This window comes from Hippoglossus stenolepis, chromosome 10, assembly GCF_022539355.2.
Source record: "Hippoglossus stenolepis isolate QCI-W04-F060 chromosome 10, HSTE1.2, whole genome shotgun sequence".
Taxonomy (NCBI): Eukaryota; Metazoa; Chordata; class Actinopteri; order Pleuronectiformes; family Pleuronectidae; genus Hippoglossus; species Hippoglossus stenolepis.
Genome location: NC_061492.1, coordinates 20,543,888 through 20,570,975, shown reverse-complemented (window position 1 = coordinate 20,570,975; position 27,088 = coordinate 20,543,888). Strand labels below are relative to the sequence as shown.

The 27,088-nt window shown below is 40.6% G+C and overlaps 3 protein-coding genes across 6 annotated transcripts in view; 1 reads left to right on the top strand and 2 right to left on the bottom strand.

The window, feature by feature from the left end:
• The first annotated feature begins 3,701 nt into the window (after positions 1-3,701).
• On the top strand, positions 3,702-5,755 carry mtres1 (mitochondrial transcription rescue factor 1). Of its 3 annotated transcripts, none has more exons than XM_035168290.1 (4): positions 3,702-3,807; positions 4,569-5,019; positions 5,174-5,246; positions 5,330-5,755. In XM_035168290.1, the coding sequence occupies exons 2-4, from the start codon at positions 4,589-4,591 to the stop codon at positions 5,510-5,512; spliced, it is 687 nt and encodes a 228-aa protein (XP_035024181.1). In that variant the 5' UTR covers positions 3,702-3,807; positions 4,569-4,588; the 3' UTR covers positions 5,513-5,755. The 3 variants fall into 3 exon arrangements, with proteins under 3 accessions (XP_035024181.1, XP_035024180.1, XP_035024182.1); XM_035168289.1 differs by having other exon boundaries at positions 3,709-3,811; XM_035168291.2 differs by lacking the exon at positions 3,702-3,807 and adding an exon at positions 3,835-4,133.
• Positions 5,756-6,027: 272 nt separating this feature from the next.
• bend3 (BEN domain containing 3) lies at positions 6,028-13,126 on the bottom strand. 2 transcript variants are annotated; one of them, XM_035168287.2, is made up of 4 exons: positions 12,933-13,126; positions 11,555-11,609; positions 11,102-11,283; positions 6,028-10,991 (listed from the first exon to the last, which is right to left on the bottom strand). In XM_035168287.2, the coding sequence occupies exons 2-4, from the start codon at positions 11,604-11,606 to the stop codon at positions 8,763-8,765; spliced, it is 2,463 nt and encodes an 820-aa protein (XP_035024178.1). In that variant the 5' UTR covers positions 11,607-11,609; positions 12,933-13,126; the 3' UTR covers positions 6,028-8,762. The 2 variants fall into 2 exon arrangements, with proteins under 2 accessions (XP_035024178.1, XP_035024179.1); XM_035168288.2 differs by having other exon boundaries at positions 11,102-11,280.
• An 8,387-nt stretch (positions 13,127-21,513) lies between these two features.
• pdss2 (prenyl (decaprenyl) diphosphate synthase, subunit 2) overlaps positions 21,514-27,088 on the bottom strand; it is a 30,272-nt gene continuing 24,697 nt past the window's right edge. The window contains exons 5-8 of the mRNA XM_035168791.2: positions 26,874-27,047; positions 24,878-25,009; positions 23,790-23,825; positions 21,514-21,889 (exon numbers count right to left, since the gene is read on the bottom strand). Of these exons, the coding sequence (XP_035024682.1) occupies positions 21,734-21,889; positions 23,790-23,825; positions 24,878-25,009; positions 26,874-27,047 (498 nt within the window). The 3' untranslated portion in view covers positions 21,514-21,733. The remainder of the gene's footprint in view (positions 21,890-23,789; positions 23,826-24,877; positions 25,010-26,873; positions 27,048-27,088) is intronic.

Below are 27,088 nucleotides of genomic sequence, written 5' to 3'. Positions count from 1 at the left end.
ATGAAAGCACTTATTCAAATCAATAGTTCTGTTAACTTGATGAAGGATGGCAAGAGTGGAAGTGCAAGGAGATCAACTCATCCTGGAATTCTTGAGAGAAGGGACGATACTAACAGAACAATGGATGCTCCATTCACTTTGGAAGAAATGAGGAGAGCAATAGAAAGATCTGGGCTAACATCTCCAGGGAAGGATGAAATCAGTTATGCAATCCTAAAGTAGTTACGTATGGTAGCATCACCAGGGAAGGATCCATCAAATCCAATGAACTATAAGCCAATAGCACATCATTATATGGTAGTGGTAATGGAAAAAATGATTAGGTGAAGATTGCCATTTTATATGGAAAGCAGAGGAATCTTATCTTGCCATTAGAGTGGATTTAGGAGGGGAAGAGGGAACATGGACCCGGTCATATGCTTGGATCAGGAAGGTATATGGTGGAAAAATGGTACTCCTCATTAGTCCAATATTGTTTTGCATTATGATTATTGATGTTATTGAGGCAGAACCTTGAGGGACCCCAGTAGTGAGTGGACAAGGTTCTGACACAGATCCTCTCCAAGTTACCCGGTAGGTAGGGTCTTTGAGGTAGATCCTGAAGTGAGGAAACAAGGATCTTCTGGTTCGCCGTTTCAAATGCAGCAGAAAGGTCCAGAAGGATGACCATAGAGGAGAGAGAGGCTACTCTAGCAGTGTGAAGTTGCTCAGAGACAGCAAGGAGGGCAGTCTCAGTTGAGTGGCCTGCCTTGAACCAGACTGGTGAGGGTCAAGAAGGTTGTTCTTGTGAAGATTGGAGGAGAGCTGGTTAAAGATATCACGCTCGAGTGCTTTGGAGAGAAAAGGAAAGAGAGAGACATGTCTGTAGTTGTTCACTTTAGATGGGTTGAGGGTGGGTTTCTTGAGGAGAGCGTTTACTCTGGCCTCTTTAAGAGAGTTAGGGAAGTGTTAATAAGATGGGTAAGAAAAGAAAGAAGGTCGGGAGCAATATACTGGAGAGTGTGAGAAGGAATGGGGTCAAGGGGGCAGGTGGTTGGGCGGGCGGAAGTTACCAGGGTAAGAACTTGATTGGGAGACAGGGGGATTTGAGGATAGAGTAGGGGATGAAGATCAAGATGTGGTTGATAGAAAAGGTAATTTCAGAAGGTGGGTTGGAGAATAAGGAGCATATGTCATCTATTTGTAAAGCAGTTGACAAAGTGGCTTGGTAGAAGGGAGGAAGGAGGAGGGGGACTGGGGGTCAAGGAGGTTAGAAAAGATGCAGAAGAGTTTTTGGGGTTGGAAAATCAGGATTGTATTTTTGTCTGATAAAAAGAGATTTTGGCTGCAAAAATAGAGGTAGAGAAGGAGGAGAGAAGAGATTGATAAGTGAGCAGGTCTTCACGGTGTTTTGATTGCCACCATTTCCTTTCTGATGCTCGCATAGTGGCTCTGTAGGCGCGCACCAAGTCAGACAACCATGAAGCTGGGGAGGACTTGTGCACCTGTCATGAAGTAAGAGGACAGAGAGAGTCAAGAGAGGAGGACAGAGTAGAGAAGAGAGTGTCTGTGGCAGAGTTAGGATGCATGAGTGAAAAAGAGTCAGATAAAGAGAGGGCTAACAAAACAGATGAGGCCAGAGAGGAGGGAGAGAGGGAGCGAATGTTGTGACGGACAGGCACACAGGTAATGCACATTGATGTAGGTTGCCACCCGGCAATGAACAGAGCAAAGGAAAGAGAAGTACAGCAGGGGTCCACCCGCCAGTGGACTGAGCAAAGAATAATAATATTGCTTGTGCTGAATCGTCTTCAAATAATTTCATAGGTCATGCATTGCTTTCAATGTCTTTAATCTGTTCCACTTCAAATGCAACTGAAAGATGAAAGGCAATCAATCATTTTTTTGTGGCTTTGTTGCTGACCCCAAACAGTTTACTGTTATAGATGGCGGTAATGCACCTTGACGTTGGTTGCCACCCGCCAATAAACTGAGCAAAGAAGAAGTATAACATTTTTGGACGAAGAGTGAACATTTTAATTTTCCAGTGTTGAGGCATGATTAGGAGACAACAGGAATCAGAATATACAAATATAGTAGGTGGTGGTAATGCACCATGTTATTGATGGCCACCCAGCAATAAACTAACCAAAGAAGAAAGAAGAAGTATTCCTTTTGTGGTGAAGTTACATATTGGAATCCCCCACCCCCTCCAACACACTCACAAACACAATTTGAATGTGTCTCTGCATTCTATAGGACAAATGAAAGGACCTTTGTATAGAAGTTCATATAGATCAAACAATGATTTCTGGGGTTAGGGGTTACCTGCACCAAATTGAGAACACTCATACATATCAGTCTCCTAAATATGCCTGACTTGACAGGATTTTAAGTAATCCTTCCAACTAACAGACAAACAAACAAATGCAGAAGAAAACTTAACCTTCTTGGCAGAGGTAATAAACATGAAAAATATGAGTCTTATATCTGACATATCATCAAAACTCTCCGCCATGACCCAACAGTGGCTCAGGAGGTAGATCGTCCTTGGCGCCCTTGTCCTTGGGCAAGATACTGACAGCTGTGTGTGATTGATGTGTGATAGAGAACGTGTTGCACATGCTCTGTATGGAGGTGTGTGAGAATAGGTGATTGGCAAAGCTTTACTGTAAAGAACTTTGAGTGACCAAGACTAGAAAAGAGCTATATGAATACAGATCATTTAGCATTTAACAGTCCTCTTATTAAACCACATTTAAATTCACTCTTTTCCAGATCTCTATTCGGATCTACACCTAGTTGCCCTCACTCATAAATATCTAGCATGCCTCATTTTTTCCATCAAGATCCATGAACTTTTTTCTGAGAAATTAACAAAAACGTTGAAAAACGTTTTCGCAATGTAAATGAAAGAGAAAAAAATATCCTGGATCTGCCTCCAGATCCCAACTCCCCTAAAACCTTATGTCCCGGAATGGCAAGTTAGACAGTAAGACATGAAAAATAAAAACTAGGCACATAATATGGGGAGGCAGACACAGAATGTTGCAGATTTGCGAGAACAACAGTGGTCCCAGGTTGACCTGGCAATTGCTGAATAAGTACAATATTGTCCAATAACAGGACTATAATTGCTTTCCATGATTGGAAGAGACTGCCTGCCCCCTGCCTCAACCATCACCATTACCCCCCTGGTAAGAATTATTGAACCCATTTATCTTTTCACTCCTGTGTCTGCTTCTGGGTCCAGTTAAAATATATATATATATTGTGTATACCGTGCCATCGGTGGAAAACAGTGGGTACGTATATCTGTTGCACAACTGTTTATAATATAAAGTGGAACAGGGCGATAAGGCCAAAAATGAAGACAAGATAAACATTTTTATATCGGTCGATAATGTTACAAATAAATGGGACAATATTGTTTCATGTGTTATGTGTAAAGACTGTTTTTTTTTTAAGACTGAAGGTTGTGGTTTTAAACTCTTATTTATGAGCAGCGAATGACAAACACTTGATAAACAGCAAAACATTGTACAAACCTGGGGTAGATCAATTATGTGTATGTCCTCACTGTGCTTACACAATGGATAAACAGTAACTCAACATAAAGTGAACTTGTGTTATATTGCTATTGATGATAATTATATTGCGATAATAATTGATATTTATTTACAAGCCCTAATATGTCCTCTGTTGTTCAGTCATACTGAGCCACAACGTGTGTTGTTCCCCTCCTGTGCGGCAGGTGGCAGCACATTGACGCGTAACCAATCAGCGGAGGCAAGCAACGCACAGTAATAAGCAGTGAAAGGTTATCTCGTAGGTGAGTGGTCTAATAAATGATAATAATAATCATGTGAAGAGATTCCACTTCAGTGTGTCGCAGCGGAGTCCATCTGGCCACAGCCCACTGTGTGTGTGTGTCTGTTAGCTCGTAGCGAGTCCCTGCACTCACTGGAGAAAAGTGAAGCTAGTTAGCTGCAGCTAGCTCGGTTTCAACTTCACTCAGTCAGACGGGCTTGATGTTAGATTAGGTTTTATATTTAGTGACGCAGCAGGCAGCGACGAGACTAAACAGAATCTGCAACAGCGCTGACTCTCATCCAAATGTTTGTTGTTTGGCTGCAAGCAGAAAACAAAAATATGTAAATAATGATGCTCCAGTTTGTGCTCTTCTCGTTATCAGTGTTTTTAAAGTAATTTGTGCTGAAGTCTTGAATGTATCCTTGATTGTTCTAGATTGTTATAGAGTGATGCTTTTATCTTGAAGGTTGTATTTGTTGAATAGTGCTGCAGAACCTAATCATCTTACCTTTCTATTTACAAAGGTATTTTAGCAATTGAAAAACAATTGGACATAGAATGTATTCAATTTAACAACACAATACATAGGGGTGAAATTATTTAGTGAAATAGGATATTATGTAAAGGTAAATCTCTAATAATCATTACTGATAATCAGGGTTAGTGTTAATACTAATTGATGATTCGTTATCTTACACATATAGACTAAAACTACATTTGTCACATGGAGGCTGGTGTTGCAGTGCGATGCCTCTTAACCTGTGGTGTTTTTGTAGTGACAGGGTGGAACACAAACATGCAGAATTTGGTGGTGCAGTCACTTGCCATGAGGCAGCTCGGGAGGCTGAACCCCCGCCACCTGCTGGCTGCTGGATATGGACTGAGGCAGACTAAATGGTGTCCCAGGAGCATACACACACGCCAGCTGTGGGGCTGCTCGTCATTCCCCACGCTTGGCTGTCACAGGCTGACCTCCCACGGCAGAGACTCTCTCAGGAGTTGGTCCGTTCATCATCTGAGATCCAAAAGCATCAAGAAGAAAGAAACTGCTCCGACAGCACAGGTGGAGGAGGAAGATGAGGATGAGAAAGACCCAGAGGACAACGATAATGATGATGAGGTGGATATGGACCCAAATCAACCGAAGGAATATAAAGATATGGAAAAGTATGTTCAGTCTTTCCGGTACGATGGCATCATGAAGGCTGGCCTGGACATGGCAAATAAGTGAGTCAGTCAACATTTACTAGTTCCAACTGTGAAGACATTTCCTGTATAGCTGATGTATATTGGATAACCATAATCAAATGTGACTTGTAAACAGTAAAAAGGTCGAAGCCTTTTAATCCCTGAATAAAGCTTTTCTTTCGTTTTGTTACAGAAAGATTGAAGATGCCTTCTACAGCAATAAACTCCGGCTAAACGGGCAGAAACTCATCAAAAAAAGTAAAACGGTGAGTGATGTATGATGACAAATTATGTAGTCCTGCACTTAATCCTCAAATATACATTAACTCATATTTTTTTCTGTTTTCAGGTGAAAGTTGGGGACACGTTAGACATGGTCCTGTCAGAGAACCAAGAAGGAAACACTGTTACCTTGATGAGAGTCATCGTCAGAAGTGTTTTTGCTGAAACCAGTAGAACAGAAAAGTACAAAGTTGCCATCAGGCGCTGGAAATCTATAGAGCTTTCCAAGGACGAGGCCTTTAAGCCATGAACTTAAATGGGACGGGAAGAGACTGTATTGCCAACAAGGCAACAACACAGAAATGGTATGACTGGCAGTTTGAATGGTCTCCAAGAAGTTGGATCGAGAATCGATAACAGTTGTATAATGTAAAGTGGTTTCTCAGTGGTTGTAGACATTCAGCAGTTGGCTGTGAGAAAGATTTGGATTGTTTACCTTTCCCCACCATATACTCTACGACTCCAATAAATGTGCACTTTGAAGTTTGGAAAATGTTTGAAGTTGACGAGTTTCCTCTGACTCGGTTGCCTGGGTTTGTTGTGCTTTTCCCTGTAAATCTTCATTTAATAATTTTCTAAATGGTACAAAATGGTACGAAGGACCAATATTCATGTTATTTAGTTTTCTCATGTACTGGCACAACAAAATTGGGAAATGGTCAGGATTCAGGACACGCACACCTCTCACGTCCTGCTAAAGAAATGTATGCATGACTAAGTACCTCAACAGTTTAGTGTTATTATGTAAAACAGTCTGATAATATCATATTTATAACTAGGATTTTATTAGAAAGGTTATCATGATCCATTGTCATGTTAAATTGTCTTTATAGTATAAACTTCTATAAGAAGGCTTAACATAAGCACGTTGTTGTTAAAACAGTGGTGGCACAATGCTACATCAGTAACTGTAACGGAAATACAGACAGGTGACAAATTACAGGAAAAAACGACATACGGTGAGTTAAGAGTTGGGCCAACATGTGTCAACAGCTTCAGTGGTACTTTGCATTCAATCCACAAGTGTCTGAACTCGACTAAAGGGATGAAACACTGTTTTTCTAAGGTATACTGGTATTTTGATGATGATGATGATGGAGAGAGAGAGAGATGTCACATCTGTCAGAAATGTCCTGTAGGTTTTCCTCTATTGGAGATATACTGAGATCTAACAACGGTAAAGGCCATAATAGAGGTTTTCACACTTGAACTCCAGTGGATGTCCGCAGGATTGGGTCTGGTGTTTGAGATTCACAACAACACAGAAATCTCCAGTGTTCAGGTGAGGTGTGGTGCAACAGGCAGAGGCAGGACGCAATTTTGTTTACAGCACATGGACACATGCATCTTTCTCACCAAAAGCTCAGGGGCCTCATTTGTAAAACAGTGCGTAGGATTCATACTAAAAGTGTACGTGCGCACAAAAGCCGATTTTCTTTTTTGATTTATAAAACCGTGCGTACACACACCTGAACGCAATGTTCACTTTATAAATCACAGTCCACCTGGAAACGTTCGTACGTGGATCTGCCTCCAAGTCCGCCCTCTACACGCCCACTTTCAGCCATAAATGTTCAATGCAAAGCAACTAATGAACATTAAATTATCCTGCTGACCAACAGGTTTTCACAGTGAATCATGACAGAGTCACGGCACCAAGCGATGAGAAGAGGAAGCAAAACTTTCTGACCCTGACATCGAGGTGCTTGTTAGTGAGGTGGAGAGCGATTTTATGGGACAGCAGTGATGTGATTAATAATGAAAATACACTGATAGACTGTTGCTGCTGCTGATAAAACAGTGAGTTAGAGCGAAGACGATAGAAAGAACGGAGCCTGAAATAAAAAAAATATCCAATTGGAGGCAAAAAAAGAATCGTTCCAAACTGTCAGAATGTGGGGGAACTTGTGTCACCTGTACGAGTTTTAATCTTTGTTATCAAATGTAGAGACAGTTGTGATGTCCACAATCTATACAATTTAAAATAATTATTATTATATACTTTTTTTGGTACTGGGATGGATCAGTTCCATCGGTCGATCTGTGTAATACTGGACTCAGTTCAGCACAAAGATCCAAGATCACAGATCTATGGAATATATATCAGCTGATCAGTCATCATCATGGGACAAAAACTCTTTGTGATCACTGAACACTCATTTCCTCATTTGCGAGCATCCATCACGCAGCATTACGCCCGAGTATCACTTATAGCATTATTTATATATTTAGAGCAATCGGACCGATTACCTCATGAATCAGTGTGATCCTAACCTCCACTCTGGGATCTTATTTGGAAATAGAAGTTTGAAAGTGAATAGTTTGTCTATATTGTTTGTGAGTGATCTCCAGTGAGCTCTGTGCGCCAGATGGAACAGTCACGTTCACTGCTGCGATTTTACACACACTTGTCCTTGATGATACATGCACAGTCTTAGAAGATATTATGCAAAACTATTAATGACTCAGCTGTTTAATGGTATCTGAATGTAATTTACTGTCAGCTGTTTTATATCTTTTTCAATTGAAGGTTCTTATGGAACAGTTTTGTCGTGCAAAAGCACAACTAAAGCTGTTGGTTTTAATGGTAATGATGAAGTGGATCAATAATCTGCTTCATTTCACCACCCCACATCTGCATCGTCATTTTCCCGTCTCCACAATGTTCGTACGCATGGGTCAGAGTTAGCGTGGAAGTGCGCACATTCAAGTTTGTTTTTATAAATCCCAACGTTTGCGTGAGAAGTGGCGTACGCAAGTTTCAGGCCCTGTTTTGTGCGTACACAATGATTATAAATGAGGCCCCTGGACACTTTTGTCAGTGTCTTCTATGTGTGTGGCATCGCCTTTTCACCCTGAGATAATTGTTTTCTTTCATTTTAGAAACGTCATCAACACACCCACTCGTTCGCGGTGAATCCTGCGGAGGATCTCTTGCCGTTTTCTCGCATCGGCTGATTCAGGCATCCTGCAGAGTATTTACTCAGGTTCTGGCAGGAGAAACTGGGGAATGTTTGGAGCCTCTGACCCCGATATTAACGTTCTCACATACAGCCCCTCTGGAGATATATAGTTCTCTACTCATTTAGTCAGGTTTTTCCTTTAGTTTGTCACCTGTCTCTACATCACATAGTTGTGAATCATTGCTATCCATAGAGCAAATGTGTGATTGATGCTATCAGCTACTATAATTGTTATTGTTGTTAAGGCTACAACATTTATCAACAAAGAATGTTAGATAAGCTATGACAGTTTTGGCTTATAAATAGAAGCAGTTTTAACTCTTGAGCCAACATTAATAAGACTGCATACACTACAACATCTATTGCTGTAGTCCAAATATAAAATATGACAAAGAATAGTACTGAAGAAACTCATACCAGCTTGGCTTCATCCTACATAGGACAGTTATGTAAAAGTTCAACAATGCGGTTTCAGCTTATATAATGTGCAATTATTTTTCATGACAAAAAGTGTTGCCTAACTGGAGAGTACTGTAACTAGGACACAATGCTTGACCTCTTGGCCTTCTTGAGAATGTCACACTTCTTGCGATTAGGGCGCCGGCAGCGTTCGTCAATGCTTGGCACACATTCATAGTGCCACACCTCCTCCATCTTATCCACAGGATACACTGCTTCCACATAGTGACGGATCAATCTGAGGCGCACAGGGTCGAGCTGCTTCTTGTTGCAGGCCCCTGAATGGTTGTACTGCAACCGCAGGTTCTCCTGTGTAAAGAGTTCAGGGAAGAGGCGCACGAGCAGACGGGCAGCGAAGTTCCCAACAGAGAGACTCTGCTGGACGATTTCCCGTACCTCGGTATCTGAGAGCAGGTAGGCTGCTGGTACGGGGAAGTCAGGTTTGGATACATTCAGTTCATCCAGAGGAATTTTGCAAAAATCTTTGCTGCTTTTCTCAGGAGGTAAAGAGGGAATATCTGAATCATCTCTAATATCTGGATTGAGCTGGTTCAGCTGGCAAAGAAAGTCCTGCTCAGACTCTTGCCCATACACTTTGCGTTGCTGCAGGTAGGATCTCCTCTGCTCTGTGTCACGTCTCCTACACCTCTCATCAAGTTTCCCCACAAATTCTAACATCCACACTCTGTCGTTCTTGGCCCGAGGGTAGACTAACTGCACATAGTGACGAATCAGGTTTACACGAACAGGGTCGAGCTGCTTTTTCCCAAGAGAACCACTGCAGTTGTACTGCTTCCGTACGTTCTCTTGGGTGAAGAGCTCAGGGAACATAAGCACCAGCAGCCGAGAGGCAAAGTTCCCAATGGACAAGCTACATTCATAGTTGAATTTCAGCTGCTCCAAGGACAAGAGGAACCCCTGGGGGACAGTGAAGTCGGGTACAGGAATCTCCAGATTATCAAAATCCACGGGGGAGAGCAGTGACTTTTTGGCTTTGCGAATGGGCCTTTCATAATCAGCCACGTCTGGAACATTAATTATAGAAACATTTTCTGAAAGGCTGACTACATCATAGCCCTCATCGTTGATATTGTCAGGTTCACTCCCATTACCATTACTGCGAGGACCCTCGAGAGCATCCTCCATATGCTGAATGCAGACCTGGAGCCAGCTGTCCTCAGGCACATCAGGAAAATTTGCCTCCATGTACTTTCTTATAATTTCCATCTTGTCAGAGTCTAGAATGAGCTGCCCCACTCTACTGAAGCTACTGGAGCCCTCAGGCATTTTTCCTCCTTCAAACACCTCAGGGAAAAGACGGTGCATAAGAAAAAAAATTAAGTCCTCATGGGACGAGAACTCATCGATGTCCTCTGTGGCTTGTGTATTGAAAGCAGGGTCTGACTCAGCCAGGCTGTTTTGCTGGTTATCTAGAGCGACATGTTCCTCCTGACCCTGCTCATTGATGAAATGGTAGGTTTGAGGCTGCTCAGCTTTTATCCCAGCACCTGTGAGTGTCTGCTTCCTGAGCAGCTGAGCGCTCTCCATGTCCCTCTGCGCCCAAAAGCGATTAAAGAAGTCATTAATCTGGAGGAGACATTCTTCCTGCCAGACACTGTTGTTCTTGATTGACGGGTAGCATACTTCGACGTAGTTACGGATCAGCTGCAGATGGAGAGACTCCAGCATTCTTTTGCTCGCCATGCATTCATGAGAGCACTCCCTTACTTTGAACAGCTCTGGGAAGAGATGCACCAGCAGCCGACACCCAAGCTCCCCGGCGCCGGATGTCTGCTCCATGAGCTGATTCAATTCGTCACTTGTTAGTAGATATTCAGGAGGAGGCTGGAACTCCGTCACCATCTCGGCGGGTTTGATCTGCTTTTTTATGCGCATGACTTCGAGGGTTAACAAGTCCACTTTGCTGTGAAGTTGTGTCATGCTCGAATTGAGGGTATTGAGAATAAAAAACATTTTCTCAATCAGTGGATAAAGGCTGGAGTTTGTTGTTGAAGCTTGGTCTAAACTGTCTGTGGTGGGGAGGGTCTCCAATTTGTCTTTTTCCTCTGGATTTTGGAGCTTGGACGAGAGGACGCTGCTGTAGTTGAGCGGAATTCCAGCATCAGGACTGGCCTGCTGCTCCAGACTCGGTGTATTCCTCTTCTCTGAGATCCTGTGGGAGATGCTGAAGAGAGGCTTTCTGTAGGACGCCCTGGACTTCTCCTGGACGCAGTCCCTGTTCTCTCCAGTTGTGGTGAGGCAAAGAGGCTCATGTCTGCTGCTCACATCAATCAAGTGCCTCCTCATCTAGACAGAGGAAACAACATTCAAAGCACAGAAATATGACAACTCAACCTGCACAATAAAAAAATGATATGCAGATAATTCCTAGATGAAATAGTTAGACATTAGCTTACCTCTGCAGAGACTCTGGCTCTCTTGCTGCTGGAGGACTGGTCTGTATCAGGACCCATCTCTGCTGATGTCCGTTTACCAGCCTCAGAGGTCGCATGAGTTCCTCCTCCACGTCCTTCAGGTAGCTCACAAACAGCATAGTCCTCCGCTTCCTCTTTAATGTCCTGGACATGCTTGTGTTCTGCTATAATGGGAGATTAAGACTTTCTTTGTTAAACCATGTCAGATCCTCATGTGATCAGACTTTCTTTCATGTCTCTTTCAAAGATGCAGTTGAGCCACATATATGATTCAGGAAAAAAAATCCTAAAATGTTTGTTTTAAAACTTTAACACAAATATTTAAAATCAGACTTGGATTAGATTAAAGGAGTCTAGCTCTTATACACCAGATGTTTTTATCTTACTTATTACGTCAATTACTGGGGCTGTGGCAGATGTAAAGATAAAACTTGCCTTTGTCAAGCATTGCTTCATCTGAAACTTCCCCATGCTTGGAGAAATTCATAGCCTAGAAAAATAAATCACAAGCATAAAGTCACAGAATAAAAACATCACGATACACATCAGCATAAGTGAACATACACATGATAGTGACAGTAGACCTGAAACAATGTGACAAATGATTAGTCAATTGACCTTGAAGTATTGAAAAATGTTGATCATTGACTAATCATTAAAATAATGTTTGAAAGCAAAATCGGTAGAAAATAAACAATTTCTCAATAAGTGTTTTTTTAAGTGTTGAATAAGACTGGGAGGCAAAACAATAACAATAATTATTGTAATATAATTTCATCAATAACAACACAACAAAAGTTAAATATATATCAATGTATTGTTTGTACAATAGTAAATGATTTGCTGTTTATTAAGTGTTTGAAGAGTTTAAAACCACAACCTTCACTCAGGAGCAAAAATCAGTCTTTAAACTAATATTAATTTGACATGTATCATGATAATTATTGATATCGACTGATAGGATTTCTTTCTTTACCGTGACCATATTTTGGGCAATTTTGCACAGCCCTAGTTATGACTGACAGCTGACTGATCATCCATGGACTGTCATGCCAGTCAGACACGGGAGCTCCTGTGCATTCTTTACTATTTTGCTGACATTTTATAGAGTAAACAACAATTTATCAATTAATCTGAAGAAAAATAATCACTACATTAATCAACAATGAAAACAGCCTATAAGGTGACAGACGTTTTTCAGGACTTGAATCAATTCTGCCAGGAAAAGAAAACGGAAGTTGATGCTGTAACATTGGATTTATTAAAATATGATTGATTGGTCGTGTTAACAACGAACAGATACAGAGTGTACGTTTACTATTCAGTGTATATAACTTGTATGGACCAATATAAACGTCCATAAACACACAGAGCAACATTTCCAACGTGCTACTTGTCTGTGCGGTGCAGCGCAGACAGTCGGCATGTGACCCGCTGCAGTGGCTCAGTGCTGACACAACGAGAGAGAGAGTGAAACATCCCGAGACGAGACGGGAACACACTTGCTGTCACAAAGGAGACACGTTGTTTTGGTGCTGTGCGCGGCGCCGAGTTACCTCCTAGCTTCACTGAGCAGCTACTTCCTCATTCTTCCGCCCCTCAACCAAAACAATGCTAGCGACCTGTGCGCGTGCAGCTGCAGACGAAGCCCCGCCGCCAGCGCAGCGAGCGAACCTGCGTGTTCGTGAGTCTGTGTCTCTGTGCAGGTCCGTTCCTCTGGCGGCAAAACATTTTGTTTGTGAATTTTAATGACGCGGCAATGTTTGCGTGGACGAGCTTTCACCCCCCCACTCTCTCCTGCTCTGACTCTTACCGTAAATTCACGGAAAAGGCGCGTGACCTGCGGTTCGAGCTCATCTTTACGGTTCCGAGCGAGTCCCCTGTACCGGTGTGGACGTGTTGGACATGTCGAAGGTTTGTCACGAGGTTTAATTCACAGGAAACTCTTCTTCTTGTTCATGTTTTTTTTCTCTCGCTCGGCTCCTGTGCTGTCTCGCGTGACGTGACGCGGCGCGCGCCTGCTGTGTCACTTCCGCACAGCTGTGAATAGAAATAAAGACAAACACACTGTCACTACTACTGTATATAAACTAGTTATATTATTATTATATTATCGTATACTAACAACATACACTACTGCTGTATATAAACTAGTTATATTATTATTATATTATCGTATACTAACAACATACACTACTGCTGTATATAAACTAGTTATATTATTATTATTATATTATCGTATACTAACAACATACACTACTGCTGTATATAAACTAGTTATATTATTATTGTATTATCGTAAACTAACAACATATACTACTACTGTATATAAACTAGTTATATTATTATTATATTATCATATACTAACAACATACACTACTAGTCTATACAAACCAGTTATATTATTGTTATAGTTATATTCTCATATACTAACAACAAACACTACTACTCTATATAAACAAGTTATATTATTGTTATATTATCATATACTAACAACATACACTACTAGTCTATACAAACCAGTTATATTATTGTTATAGTTATATTCTCATATACTAACAACAAACACTACTACTCTATATAAACAAGTTATATTATTGTTATATTATCATATACTAACAACATACACTACTGCTGTATATAAACTAGTTTTATTATTATTATATCATCATATACTTACAACATACACTACTACTGTATATAAACTAGTTATATTATTATTATATTATCATATACTAACAACATACACTACTACTGTATATAAACTATTTATATTATTGTTAAATTATCATATACTAACAACATACACAACTAGTCTATATAAACCAGTTATATTATTGTTATAGTTATATTCTCATATACTAACAACATACACTACTACTCTATATAAACCAGTTATATTATTGTTATATTATCATATACTAACAACATACACTACTGCTGTATATAAACCAGTTATATTATTGTTATAGTTATATTATCATATACTAACAACATACACTACTACTGTATATAAACATTTACATTATTATTATTATATTATCATATACTAACAACAAACACTAATACTTTATATAAACCAGTTATAGTTATATTATCACATTCTAACAACATACACTACTACTGTATATAAACCATTTATATTATTATTATTATATTATCATATACTAACAACATACACTACTACTCTATAAACAAGTCATATTATTGTTATATTATCATATACTAACAACATACACTACTTCTGTATATAAACCAGTTATATTATTGTTATAGTTATATTATCATATACTAACAACATGCACTACTTCTGTAAATAAACCAGGTTATGTTATTATTGTTGTTATATTATCATATACTAACAACATACACTACTTCTGTATATAAACCAGTTATATTATTGTTATAGTTATATTATCATATACTAACAACATACACTACTTCTGTATATAAACCAGGTTATATTGTTATTGTTGTTATATTATCATATACTAACAACATACTTTACTACTCTATATAAACCATTTGTGGTGATGCCTGTTATATTTTATGTATTGCACTTTGAATTGCCTTGTTGACGTGTTTTATGATGTCTTACTCATTCATTCCATCTATACTGCTTATTCTTTGAAGGTCGAGGAAGAGCTGGATACAAAATATTAAAAAAACTAATATTTATATTTCTTTAAATATTTTCTTTAAAACATTTCCTATGTATCTGTGTAATTCTGTAATATTCAATAAGTAGGTATTCTCCTCTCTCCAACACAGCGAAAGCCAGTAGGAGAGATACCTCCCGTTTGTAGAGACAATCTCTGTCCAACATTTAGCCAACATAATGTGGGCAACATCGCCCTCAAGTGGAAAGAGATCACACTTCTCTAACTCTGATGCACTGTATCAACCCTGAGCTTCAGGCTGCGTGTAAACCAGGAGCAGTTTAAATCAACAGTTTAAATGGCACATATTGGACCATAGAGAACAGATTAGAACGACTCTTTTATGGGTAATGGCTGAAGATTACATGAGTAACTACAACAATGTCAAACAATCCTGAATTTCAATATAACGTATACATTTTTTGTGCGGGTGAATTACTTTTAGTATTTTAATATTCTTGCCTTAAATATGCACCACATCAACCTGGTGACTAATTGACTAAAGTGTCCCTTATATCCTCCACGCAACTATTTCTTAATGAGGGAGTGATTTTTAAATACTACATCACAAGGACAATTAATATTTCATTTTGTTGTAGCCTACTGCAGATTGACATGTACCAGTGCCACAGTAAAACACTACTTCTGCTTCCAAAAGCTTTGTGTTTAATTCTTTAAGCAAAAAGAGGAAAAAACGCATCAGGTTGGAGATGTGTTATCTGATAAACCATAATAACCACAACAACAATTACAGTAATGATAATGATAATAATAATAAAGATTTATTTATACAGCACTTATCTAAACAAGGTTACAAAGTGCACTACAAAATAAATGGGAATAAAACAGTACAAGGCAAAACAAATATAAGAAAATTAACAAATAATATTAGAAACAAGCAACACTAAAATTATGTTTTAAGCAATGATTTAAAACCAGGTAAAGTGATTGCAAGTCTGTTCTCCTCAGGTAAAGAGTTCCAGAGCCCTGGGGCCCTGATGTCAAAAGCCTGGTCGCCCTTATCAGCCTTGACTTAGGAACAAGTGTCAAGTGTTGGTTGTAAGATCTAAGATTACAACTTGGAGTGAAGGGAGTTAGTAGCTCTGCAATATAACTGAGGGCCGGACTGTGCTGCACTTTATAAATAATTAAAAAAATAGTCTTAAAATCAAATATCCCAAATCTAACTGGCAGCCAATGAAGGAAGGGAAGGATCGGAGGGATGTGGACCTCTGCCTGGTGTTGGTTAAAATGTGAGCAGCAGCGTTTTGCACGAGGAAAGAAGGTACTCTATTGATCCTGAAGGAAATTTATGTAAAGCAATAATCACAGTAACTTATTACATCTCAAGTTCAAAGATTGCAGAGTCAAAACCTCCCAAAAAAGATTTCTGTGGATTATTCCGAAATGGAGCCAGTGGCAGCAGAAAGCAAACCTGTGAGATGATAAATAAGAGAAGACGATCAAACAGAGTGAAGACATATTGTTCAGATGAATCAGAGACATTTTGATTTGTAGGGGGCACCATTAAAAACAGCTGGTTCCCAGAGCAGGTAAACTGGTGTCAGCTGAGGAGCAGAGATTTTAGTCAGTAACAGATGAACAGAGGAAACTCACACTACCATTACTCTGTCTTAATCACCACGCAGCACCACTGTTCTGTCCCCAGCCACGGATGTTACGATACAGAGATGATACAACAAGACGCCGTGCGGCTGGTGTGGTTCTCATTATCCGACTAATGAGCTGTCTCCATGGCAGTCTGATCTGTCAGCCAATGAAGCGAGCAGGCCCCTGTGCGGAGGGGAAGCGTGGCTCAGGGTCAGCCAGGCGCCGGCTTGCGACGAGGGGCCGGCGTGCAGCACTTACCACCGTGAAGAGCTCGTTAAAGTGTCATTTTTGGCCAATATGCTCGTCTGTGTCAAGGAGGCCAATCAGCCATACTGTTCCCATCTCAGGAGAATGACTTTCATCCATCACCGTCAGCTATATGATGATATTAGCAGGTGTTTACTGATAGACCATTGAGAGGAAGACAAATGGAGATCCTAAAATCACCCCACACTCAAAGTCGTGCAGTCATTTTACATACATGCTTATTCCTAATAGGGCCACATCAAATCTATCCCAGCATGCACTGGAAGGGGAGGCAGGGTACCATCATGGCCAAGGCCTCGCAGTGTATAAACCATAGACATGAATGACATGACTGCTCCCCTAAAGTGAAGCCAAAGCGTTTCAATCGCCACCTGGTGGCTGGCTGCAGTAGGTCATAAATCCTGCCACCTCCATGTTATTGGATGGGACAAGGGCCAAGCTAAAAAGTACATGTCCCAAACATTTTTTCTTAAAGATAATTCATAGTTATTTTCACATTGATGTTTATTCAAGTGTTAATTTAAGTAAGTTCATTGTTATTTGATGCTATAAAATGAAGTGAAATGTCGTGATTGACAGCTGAGACTGTCTCGCGATTGGTTGAGCGCATCAGAGTGTATCAGGGTTACCATGGCTCCATTCTTCAATCGCTGCAGACCCTGGCTCCAAATGCACAATATGACAGCGTTTGTATTTGGGATATTTTGTCTTAATTTTCGGATAGACCCTAAGACCCTTAACCTCACACATACAGAATCTTTGGTGGCAGATGTGCAGGTTCAGCAGCATTACTGTTATATCAATCAGGGCTTGATTTAAACGTATTACAGTTCAAAACCCCAGTATAAAAAATAGCACAATGAAGAGACGTGTGTGGTGTCAGGTGTTTGTATTTGAATTGAATTAATTTGTTCATTAAACCAACAAATGGTGACCAAAGTGGTGGGACGAGATGTGAAACTGTAAGTGTGTGTGTGTGTGTGTATGTGTGTGTGTGATGGATGATGGAGAACATGCACATACATTCACTGTATAATGTGAGTATGAATGTTTTATGTGGTCATCAGGACTGGAGGAGCGCTATATAAATACAGACCTTTTTTTAAATAAGGCTCACATGAATCCATACTCCTGACCTCTGGGACCCTGTGTTCAAACCCACTGCTGTGTTACCAGTGCGTCACAGACTCTCCAGATGTGTCGTTACTCCACAGCAGCTCCTTCGAGCAGTGACTAAACCTCGAAGAGAGGGGACACTGACACCTTGTGGGCAGATGACTCAGAGGATGCAGCTTCTCTCATCACCAGTTTAGTTTGTGTTCAGCCATGTCTTGGAACCTTTTAGGAATTCCTTGCATTCCCACAGCAGGGACCAGGGTCTGAATAAAGTTCAGGGAGAATCTTCAAGGAAAGTCCCTTTTTTGTCTCCAGTATAACAACGTACCAGTGGTGAGGCGGCTTTTAAGGCCTGGAGTTAGACCTGCATCCTGTTGAAATATAAGTAACACACACATAATGCCAACAAACACACAGGAATGTACATGAGTGACTGTGAATCTTCATACACACACTTTCTCTGTTATCTGATGTATGAGTTTCTGTAAGAGGGGAGAGGTGCTGCTCCTTTGCTCTTTTCTGTCAAATTCACAAACAGCAGCTGCTCCCTCTACAACATCCACAGGGATGTGTGTGTGTAATGGAATCTGTTAGGCTGTGCTGTCCAACCCTACCCACTCGACCCAGCTGTAATTACACCACCCATCGTCCGGCCTGGGCACACTAAGGCCGCTGTTGCCCACTTCATGTTGTGCATGTAAGCTTATAGTCCTGCCAGCTCTCGCTTTAATGACACCCAAGACTCCCAAACTGGAAAATGTAAGCAAACAGAGAGTCGGGTTTCTGCTCTGCAGGATATAAAAGTGTCGAAGCTCATACCGTCGTCATCCTGCTCTTTATGTGGGCTTCACTTGAGATATCAAAAAGACTGACGCTGGCAGTCGTGATGTGGTCGAGAAGAAAAAGAAAAAAAGATTTCTGTTCAACATTAAACATTTAGTTTTTACCACTGGAAAAAAACTGTTTTCCTCAATAAAAACACATCCCATCAAATCCTCTTCTGCCGTGCCCGGCTGATTTCTATTGGGAGCTTCCATGCAACAGTTTCATTGCTTAAAAGCAGACCTCATTAAAAAAAAAAGTTTTGTTTAGTAACTATATTTGTCATTCTGGCAGTGCCCCAGCCTCTGTCTTTGTTTGGTCCTTTTAACTTTCCATGTAACTTTCCCCATGTCTCCTCACAGCGAGGCTAAATATTTCATGAAGAGCCTGAGGCTTTCCCCGGCACATGCTGTACCTCTCTGTTCCCGGGAAGCCCGAGCAGCGGAAACCAGACAGCAGAGAAAGTGGACGTACAACCCGGCAACAGACGGGAGCTGGTTGTTCAAATACTTCACATCCTCTTTCATTTCAACCCCACTTGCTTCTTTTCATCCTATCGTCTGCCCACTTTCACCCTCTGAGTCCTCTTCTTCAACACTCCTACGTCCAAATAATGTATACTATAGTATACCATAGTATTTTATACTATACTATAGTATCTGATCATATATTATCTGCATATCAGTCAATAATCCTCCACATATCTGTTTACTGACCTGTTCTGCTTACTCACCTCTGGAAATTGTGCAATAACTTATACATGCGTATTCCTTTACACTTTTATTCTCTTATAGTTTTTTAGTAATGTATTTGACTTTTTCTTATATTGAGTTCTTTTAACATTCATTTATTTAAATGCTGATCTGACCTGTCCTTCTCGTCCAACACTTTTCATTGTACGTTTGAGCATGTGTTAACTTACATATGACAAAAAAAACATGAAACTTGAAGTATATTTACCACCTACATGTAAACGAGGGGAAAGAAAAATGTCACTCACAAAGAGCAGCAGCTTGTTATCTTTGAATCCTGTTTTTCTCCTATTTTTCAAGCTGTGAATCATTGTTTTACAGAAATTACTTCAACTTGCCTTACATTGGACAGCACTGTTTTTTTCTACAAGGCTACAGGCTCAGTGTGGCACACATCTCATGTCTCATTTGCTTACTACCGCTGCCAAGAAGGTTATGTTTTCAGCCCTGTACATTTGTGGGTTGGTTTGTATTTTTGTTTGTTGGCAAAATATACAAAAAACAGGATGTGGTTTGGGTGAGGAAAGAACCCATCACATTTTGGTCTGGATCCGGATCAGGGGGCGGATCCAACAATTCCTTTTCACTTTCTTTAACATTGTGAGACAGGAGTTTTTTTTATTTTTAGATTCACAGTTTTCTCAGGAAATAATTCATGGATCTTGATGAAAAGAATCAGGCTTATTTAGGGATCTTTTTTCAAGGGGACTGTTGGGCCTTGGTGGAGGTATGCGCTCTACTGAGGGATTTTCTAATGGTTGGTGGGAATGTCATAGGTTTTGCTGTTGTTTCTTAAGTATTAAAGTCAGTGATCACAACAGTTACACCACGAGGAAGTCATGGATGTCTGCATCAATTTTATGCCTGTCTAATTAACATTGCTTTTCACTCAAAACCACAGATGTCAGCCTCACCGTCACAGTGATCCATCAAATAGTCTTTGATACTGTGTTTCAGACGGATGGACAAACGGACACACACAGACATTGCCTTGGACTTTGTATGAGCAGTCCAGTGTCATTACAAATTCCATCTAAAACCTACAACTGCTTGTTTAAAAGATGGACCCTAAAGACTGTTATTGCCAAAGGAACCACTTCACATAATTCTTATTAATGGATATAATGGTTATAAAAAGACTCATAATTCTTTTTTTTATGACATTACTGACATCGTTTTGAGGCTTGGCTCTTTTTCTAAGTTAAATATTTAACCATTTCTAGCAACACCTTTCTTCTTGCAAACGAAAGTCTTTAAAGAGATGATGCTTTAATGTGGTATACCAACATGTGCTGCGGTTCTCTGCAGCTACAAAGAACCATCAGTCCTTTCTCCCTTGTCTCCTGTGCTCTGTCCTTCAGGTGTGGCCATGATGTGACAGACAGCTGCCAGTGGTGGCCTGGTTTCACACCTTGGCTGTCCCCCGCCTCCGCAGACAGCAGCCTGGGAAACCACAGGCCACCAGGCTGGCGCCAGCCTGTACGGCTTAGAGCAGGGCAGCCGGTCCAATCAATACCTCTGCATTTCCTGTCCATTTGCTCAGGTCTCTTCATTAATAATTACTGCTCGGCGGAGCTTCAATGCGCTCGCTGGCCGGGGCCAAGGGGAGAGGCTGTGTGACCTTTCCCCACCCCTGGGTCGACTTGGATCACACACACACAGACATGGGGACAGACATAAGAAGGCAACATAGATGACATTACTCCTGATTCCCTCCGTAGAGACAGAATCATGCCAAACTCCATTAAAAGTATTTTATGTGCAGCTGTGCTTATCAGCAGAGGCACATACTAGGTAGAACATGACTTTGAGACATTTCAACTACAGACACTTTTTGATTTGGCAAACACAAGTAGAACCAGCAGCTATGATTTCAGCATCATCTGAGATGTGCAGCTACAAGCACAGGGAACCAGTTCAAAAAATAAATAAAATTTGTTAGGATAAGTGCTGCCTGGTGCATTATTTGCCGTTCATGGTACATTTTCCAGACGACAATAACAATTCCTCAGAACATCTTAAACTGCGTTCTGCCTGGTATGTGGCATCGCTGATAAGCAAGGTAACAATTAACTGCCAGGTTTTAAAATGCAGCTCGGCGTGACATTTTCTCCACGCAGGAGATGACGGGTACGTACCACAGACAGCAGAATACAAGACCTGATGCTGACGTCATGTGTGTTTATTTCTTTTTTTTGAAACCATGACCATTATATCATCCACAACAGAGCAGAGCGGTTCGTCCAGACATGAGCCAGCACCTGGCTCAAAGGAAGTTCTCATGTCTCTTCAGTGTCCTGTTGCCTCTGCAGACAAACACCTCAGGCTGCACATGTAGAAACAGCTGTGTGTGTGTGTGGGCATGTGTGTGTGAGACAGTGTCCAGGTCAAAATTTGCTGACGGTGGAGGCAATGTTTTCCAAGGCGGATCTAGCCTCGGAGGAGGGGAAAGCCTGGATGGCCTCCAGAGCCTTGTTGCCATGGTAACGGCATAAGTCCACCGCCGAGCTCATGCCTTTCCCCGACTTAACCGCTGCCAAAAGCTGTCGAGGGATGAAAACACACATTAGTTTGTCATGTTTGTGTCACTCCAGTTACAACTACAACACAGCCAGAGCCAGACAAAGTTATCTCACTCTGAAAGTGGATCGTACAGAGGTACAGCACCACTTTTAATGACAGGAAACACAGTGTATAACACAATGTGTGCATGTGCACACTGCCCCTGGTACCACTGGAGGCACATTATCACATCTAACTACTGTGAGAAACACTGAGACTGATCACTGTGAGATTTAGTTAAAACACAGACAGTTTCTCTCTTATCAGTGAGAGCAGAAAAGTCTGGAACTTTATTTCTCTGCAGGTTCTACTCACGTGTTGTAAAAACTACAACATGATTTTTAACTATTATCATATCTTATTTAAAAGAAAACTGAACATAAAAAATATGGCTTGTGTGTTTGTGTATGAGGATTGGTAAAACAAAATTAAGTCAAATAAGCTCCATCCAGTAGATTCAGTTTTCAGTTTGAGTGTGAATTTGACCCCATGTGCTTTCCTGAATTTTATGGGGCACAAAAGAGTCCAAAATTATTAGTAATTAGTGAAATGCATGAATGAGTTACTGTAAAAAAGTTAAATACACATCTGAAACTCAACTCACTGTATTTTCATTATAACAATAATAATAACTTTTTTTCCCAATACATTTTTTATACAATACATCTGCTGCGGGGGAAAATGCTCTGGCTCTCTTTGTTTTCTTTATGTCAATCACAGTCGTCCAGGGGGCGACACTCTGCCCAGGATGCAGCGATGGTGTCCATGCAAATTAGTGTCGTTTGGGGGATATTTTTTGGACACGGAGTAGTGAGCGAGTACTGTCATTAAAATGTCTTTTCGCCATCATTACCTTCACAGTAAAAGACATATGTCGACCGAGTGATTGTACGATTCAAAACTTCTTTAAAACTCGCCAGTATTTTAGCACGTAGGTTGTAGCACTGAGATTGTTGTGGTGACGGAAATGGAAGGCGAGGAGACTTATACCCACAGGCTGCATCTGGTGACTTCTTTCATGTAATGAGTAATCATTTTCTAACATAAAATTCCCATAATACTAAGTTTTAATAAATTAAAGTGTCATCTGGGTTAATATTTTAAAAAGTGGGGATGAAAGACTTGAAGAATTTAATAGAGAGGAGGAATTCCTGTAAACATTTTGGTTATTTCATCACGGTGATTTATAATAGTTAGTTTTGTAGCTGTCAGAAATAAACACAAAGTTTCACTGGTTATTATGCATTTTTGTCTTTGTACTGAATCAAAGCAAAGTTATTACGCTTGAGGGCCCAAGGTCTTTCTCCTTCTTCCCCAAAATGTCATCCCTCTCTTGTGTCCTGCTCTCAGTTTTCCTTCTCAGCTCTCTTCTCTCCTTCCAACTTCTCCTCACGTCCCCTTTTCAGCAGGTCTGCTGAAGGAGATTCTCTCACAATGCCACTGTCTCAGAGCCTCGGTGTCTCCTCCACAAATAGGCCTCGGTAACTAATCCCTCCTGCTCTGGTTTCAGACGGGACCAGATAACCCCCCTAATACCGTCAGACCCCTCCTCTGTAGCTTTACCCTCTCTTGTACCCCTGTCCCTCCCCTTCTTCCCTCACACGTTGACTTTGGAAAGCTCGGTTCTCAACTTTGATATAGGTTACAGGGAAAAGACATATTGTTTCTCTGTGGTGGCTCTGTCGGATACAGGGCCACCAAGTAAACAGGTGAAAAACAACAAAGAAACATTTAACTATCTTACAAAGTTGTATCAGAATCTTTTGAAACACAACAAGCAACAGAGGCTGCAGCAGGGAATAACAGAGCAGTAGTTGTGTAATATTATAGTGTAAGAGCTGAGTTTTCTGTAATGACAAATACATCAAGCAGTGTTCTTACCTTTGAATAATCCAGCTGGTTTCTCAGTGTTTTAGCCTTTGTAAGAAGACAGAAAAGAAAGTGTTTACAAGATCACTTTAACAGCTTCCTCAACACATCTTTACTGAGTTTTAAAATAGTGTACTTAAATGATTTTTTTTAGATCAGCACGAACCTTAAAAACATATACATCCAATTTTCCCAACTGTGAAAATGCAAATCTTCTCCACCTACTTTGATCCTTACAGACTTACATGTTAAATGACCATTTTCAGTGTAAAGACACTGTCACAAATGTTTAGCTCTTATCTTCATCTGTTACTGTGTCATCTAGGCTGGATTAACTGACAAAATCTGAAACCTCTATATTAAAACTGGATGGTTTAATGGATTTCCCGTTTCATTCCAGGGAAAATCAAATTTATGTGATAACTTTAAAACTAGAATGTCACTCAGTAGAGCTCATATCTCCATCAAGGCCCAACAGTCGCCTTAAATTCAATCAAGCTGTTCCAAATCTAACACATTCTAAGATATCCGTTTTCTAAATAGGCTGAATTTTTTTCATCAAGATCCATGAATTATTCCCTGGGTTAATAGTGGATATGTCAAAAAAACATCCCATCTTGCAATGTTATAAGAAAGTAAACAAGAAATTCTTGAAAACACACCAAAATTGAATGGGTTCATCCCCGACCTGTACCGCATACTTCCATAGAGTTTCCTGGAAAACCGTCCAGTAGTTTTTGTTTATACTTGTTTAAAAACAAACAAACACATATAACCTCCTGGGCGGAGGTACAAATAGGGAGAGAATTCTAACCTATTTCTTTGGTTGGTGGGAGATTTCCAAAGGTTTGTTTTTCATGTTTTTACATTTTAAATATGTTGCAGCCTGTTAAGAAGGGAGGAAGGAATATGCTGAAACAATCTGTGCACTATATTGAGTTGTAAAAGAAATGTATGTATTTGTTTTCTAATGTTAAAAAAGTACACTTTTTCTACTTCACCTATGAGCAGCCTGTTTGTTTTCTTCAGAATTACTAGTCACTGACGGTCCAAGTACTAACTACATCGAGCTTGTGCAGTGGTGCCCATCCCTCCAGTACCTGCTGCAGCTGCTGATGCCACCTCTCCTGGCCGACGATCTGACGGTGGAAAACCACCGGGGCGGCACTCAAGCTGAACGACAGCAGCTCTCCCACACTGCTCTTCACAAACGGTTGCAGGTCAGAGTTCAGCTGCAGAAGGGAGAGCACAGTTGACGGTGAGACGACAAATCGGTGAGATTCTATGTCTTAACCTGCAGCCACCAATTAAACGGAGCCGGTGGTTAAAAACGAGGTGCCAGCCTCCACTCCGAGCGAGCGTGTTAATGAGCAGCCTGATGAACAGTGTGCTGAGAGACTGCTAACCTGATGGTTCTCCTTCAAAGACCTCATTTCTGCTTCCTCCCATGCGGAGATTCCCAGTAGCCACTGAGGCCTGCAGACAGGCCGCTACAGGGAGCCGCAGCAGGAGGGGACGTACGAATACACCACTGTGAGTGGGATCATTATGAACAACCTTTAGTCTAGCAGCGCTAAACTACTGCTGTAAACCACTGAACCTCGAGAAATATTTAAACATCTTTATTAACATGAATGGCATTTTAGCTTTGCACAAATCCACCATCCTTACAGAATATGTTTGTCACTAATGTAACAATAATAAGACACTTAAATCTAATTTAAAAAACCTTGCTTCATCTACAAAGGATTAATGAAATATAAAAGAAACCATCTGATTTTACAGGTTATTTAATCTACATGATTTGGCCAAATAGGTCACCCTGTCCTGTTTCAGGATTTTTTTTATGTATCAAATCAGCTATAGCGATAAAAATTCATACTAATGTTGTTAAACTAAAATAAGGCCAGTTGATTACAGAGGTAGAAGAGGAACAGAAGTTTGGACACTGCTGTTTCCTGTCGATCAGTGGAACATTCAGCCAATCAGCAGCCAATAAAGATTTATTCTTTTTTATTTTATTTAAATCGATCACGGTAACAAAATAAACAGAAACAGTACAGTGGTCAGGAGGGACAAACATCCAGTACATTAAGAAAAACCTAAAAACCTGTTTTACAATCGTTGGATAAATACTCATGATGTAATCATGAAACTAAAGTTAATAATTTATATTTTTATAACAACAAAGTATCAACTAAGAACATTTCATTCCATTATCATGATTATTAAATAATCATGAAAATGTGAAATGTAAGGCTCATAGTGACAGACCTACAGAGAATACTCACCTCAATCTGCAGCTTAACACAGCTTTATAGTGACTTTTGGTTTTGTTTAAATGTCCAGCTGCAACTTTACTGCTATAGTTCACTCTCACTGCTCTGATATCATCTGTTATAGCTGCAGCAGGGAGCTGGTTTCAGAGAAAAAAGGCTCTAAAAACCCAACTGTACATGACCTGCTCAGCACCAAACAACAGACAGACACAGCTAACATCCTGTACGTTACAGAAACGCTCTGACTACAACTTTCCCGAAAACTGAGGTTGCACGTCACGCCGTGATTGGTCTGGTCTGGCTGTGCAGAGCTGTGGAGACGGGGTTTGAATTTCTCTTTCTAGCTTTTTTTGACTGAGTGAAATACTATCGATTTCTCCCCGGAGAGTCTGAAAACCTGCGCTGTATGAATGAATTATTATTTCATTTATTTAACACTAACACACTCAGCTTGTTTGTATCATCAGAACTGGGTGGGGGTTGGTTCAATCAAACATCCTTACACCTGCTATAAAATGATGATGTAAATCTAGCTGAACGCTCATTGGTGTAGAGAAATACATGTATGTGATTCTTCAAACCAGGGAGAAAAGAAAGGATAAAAACAGAAATACAGAAATTTCTCAGGTGAAATAATCAAAATGTAAAAGTTTCAAACTTTGATAGAGAAGAAAACAGTGTTGTTGATTGACCCCATTGCTCATAACCTGAAGCCAATTGAGAAAAAAAAAAAGGTCTTTGAATTGATGATCTTTGAATCAAGACAGACGACTGTGATTATCTCATTTGACCCTTATTGATTTGAGATCAGACTCACCTTGTGGCCTAGTGATAAGTGCCTGCCGTACTTGTAGGCCAGCCTTTGGGACTCCTTGTCGTGTTTGGCGAGCTCCATCGCGGCTTGACAGCTCTTGGCGAGCAGCGCCCCGTGGGACAGGAAGGTCTGCTCCTCCCAAGTCGCCACGTCGACGCCGTCGGTGAGACCGTTCTCCTGCAGAGCAAACAGAGTCAGAGACACGGCCGGCCTGAGCT

What these genes read in the sequence shown, in the direction of transcription:
- mtres1 (XM_035168290.1), top strand. Translation starts at nt 4,589, where the DNA reads ATGCAGAATTTGGTGGTGCAGTCACTTGCCATGAGGCAGCTCGGGAGG. An exon ending in GGCCTGGACATGGCAAATAA is followed by an intron (nt 5,020 to 5,173) that starts GTGAGTCAGTCA and finishes GTTTTGTTACAG; the next exon opens with AAAGATTGAAGATGCCTTCT. An exon ending in TCATCAAAAAAAGTAAAACG is followed by an intron (nt 5,247 to 5,329) that starts GTGAGTGATGTA and finishes TTCTGTTTTCAG; the next exon opens with GTGAAAGTTGGGGACACGTT.
- bend3 (XM_035168287.2), bottom strand. Translation starts at nt 11,606, where the DNA reads ATGAATTTCTCCAAGCATGGGGAAGTTTCAGATGAAGCAATGCTTGAC. An exon ending in TGAAGCAATGCTTGACAAAG is followed by an intron (nt 11,284 to 11,554) that starts GCAAGTTTTATC and finishes CTCCCATTATAG; the next exon opens with CAGAACACAAGCATGTCCAG. An exon ending in GAGCCAGAGTCTCTGCAGAG is followed by an intron (nt 10,992 to 11,101) that starts GTAAGCTAATGT and finishes TCCTCTGTCTAG; the next exon opens with ATGAGGAGGCACTTGATTGA.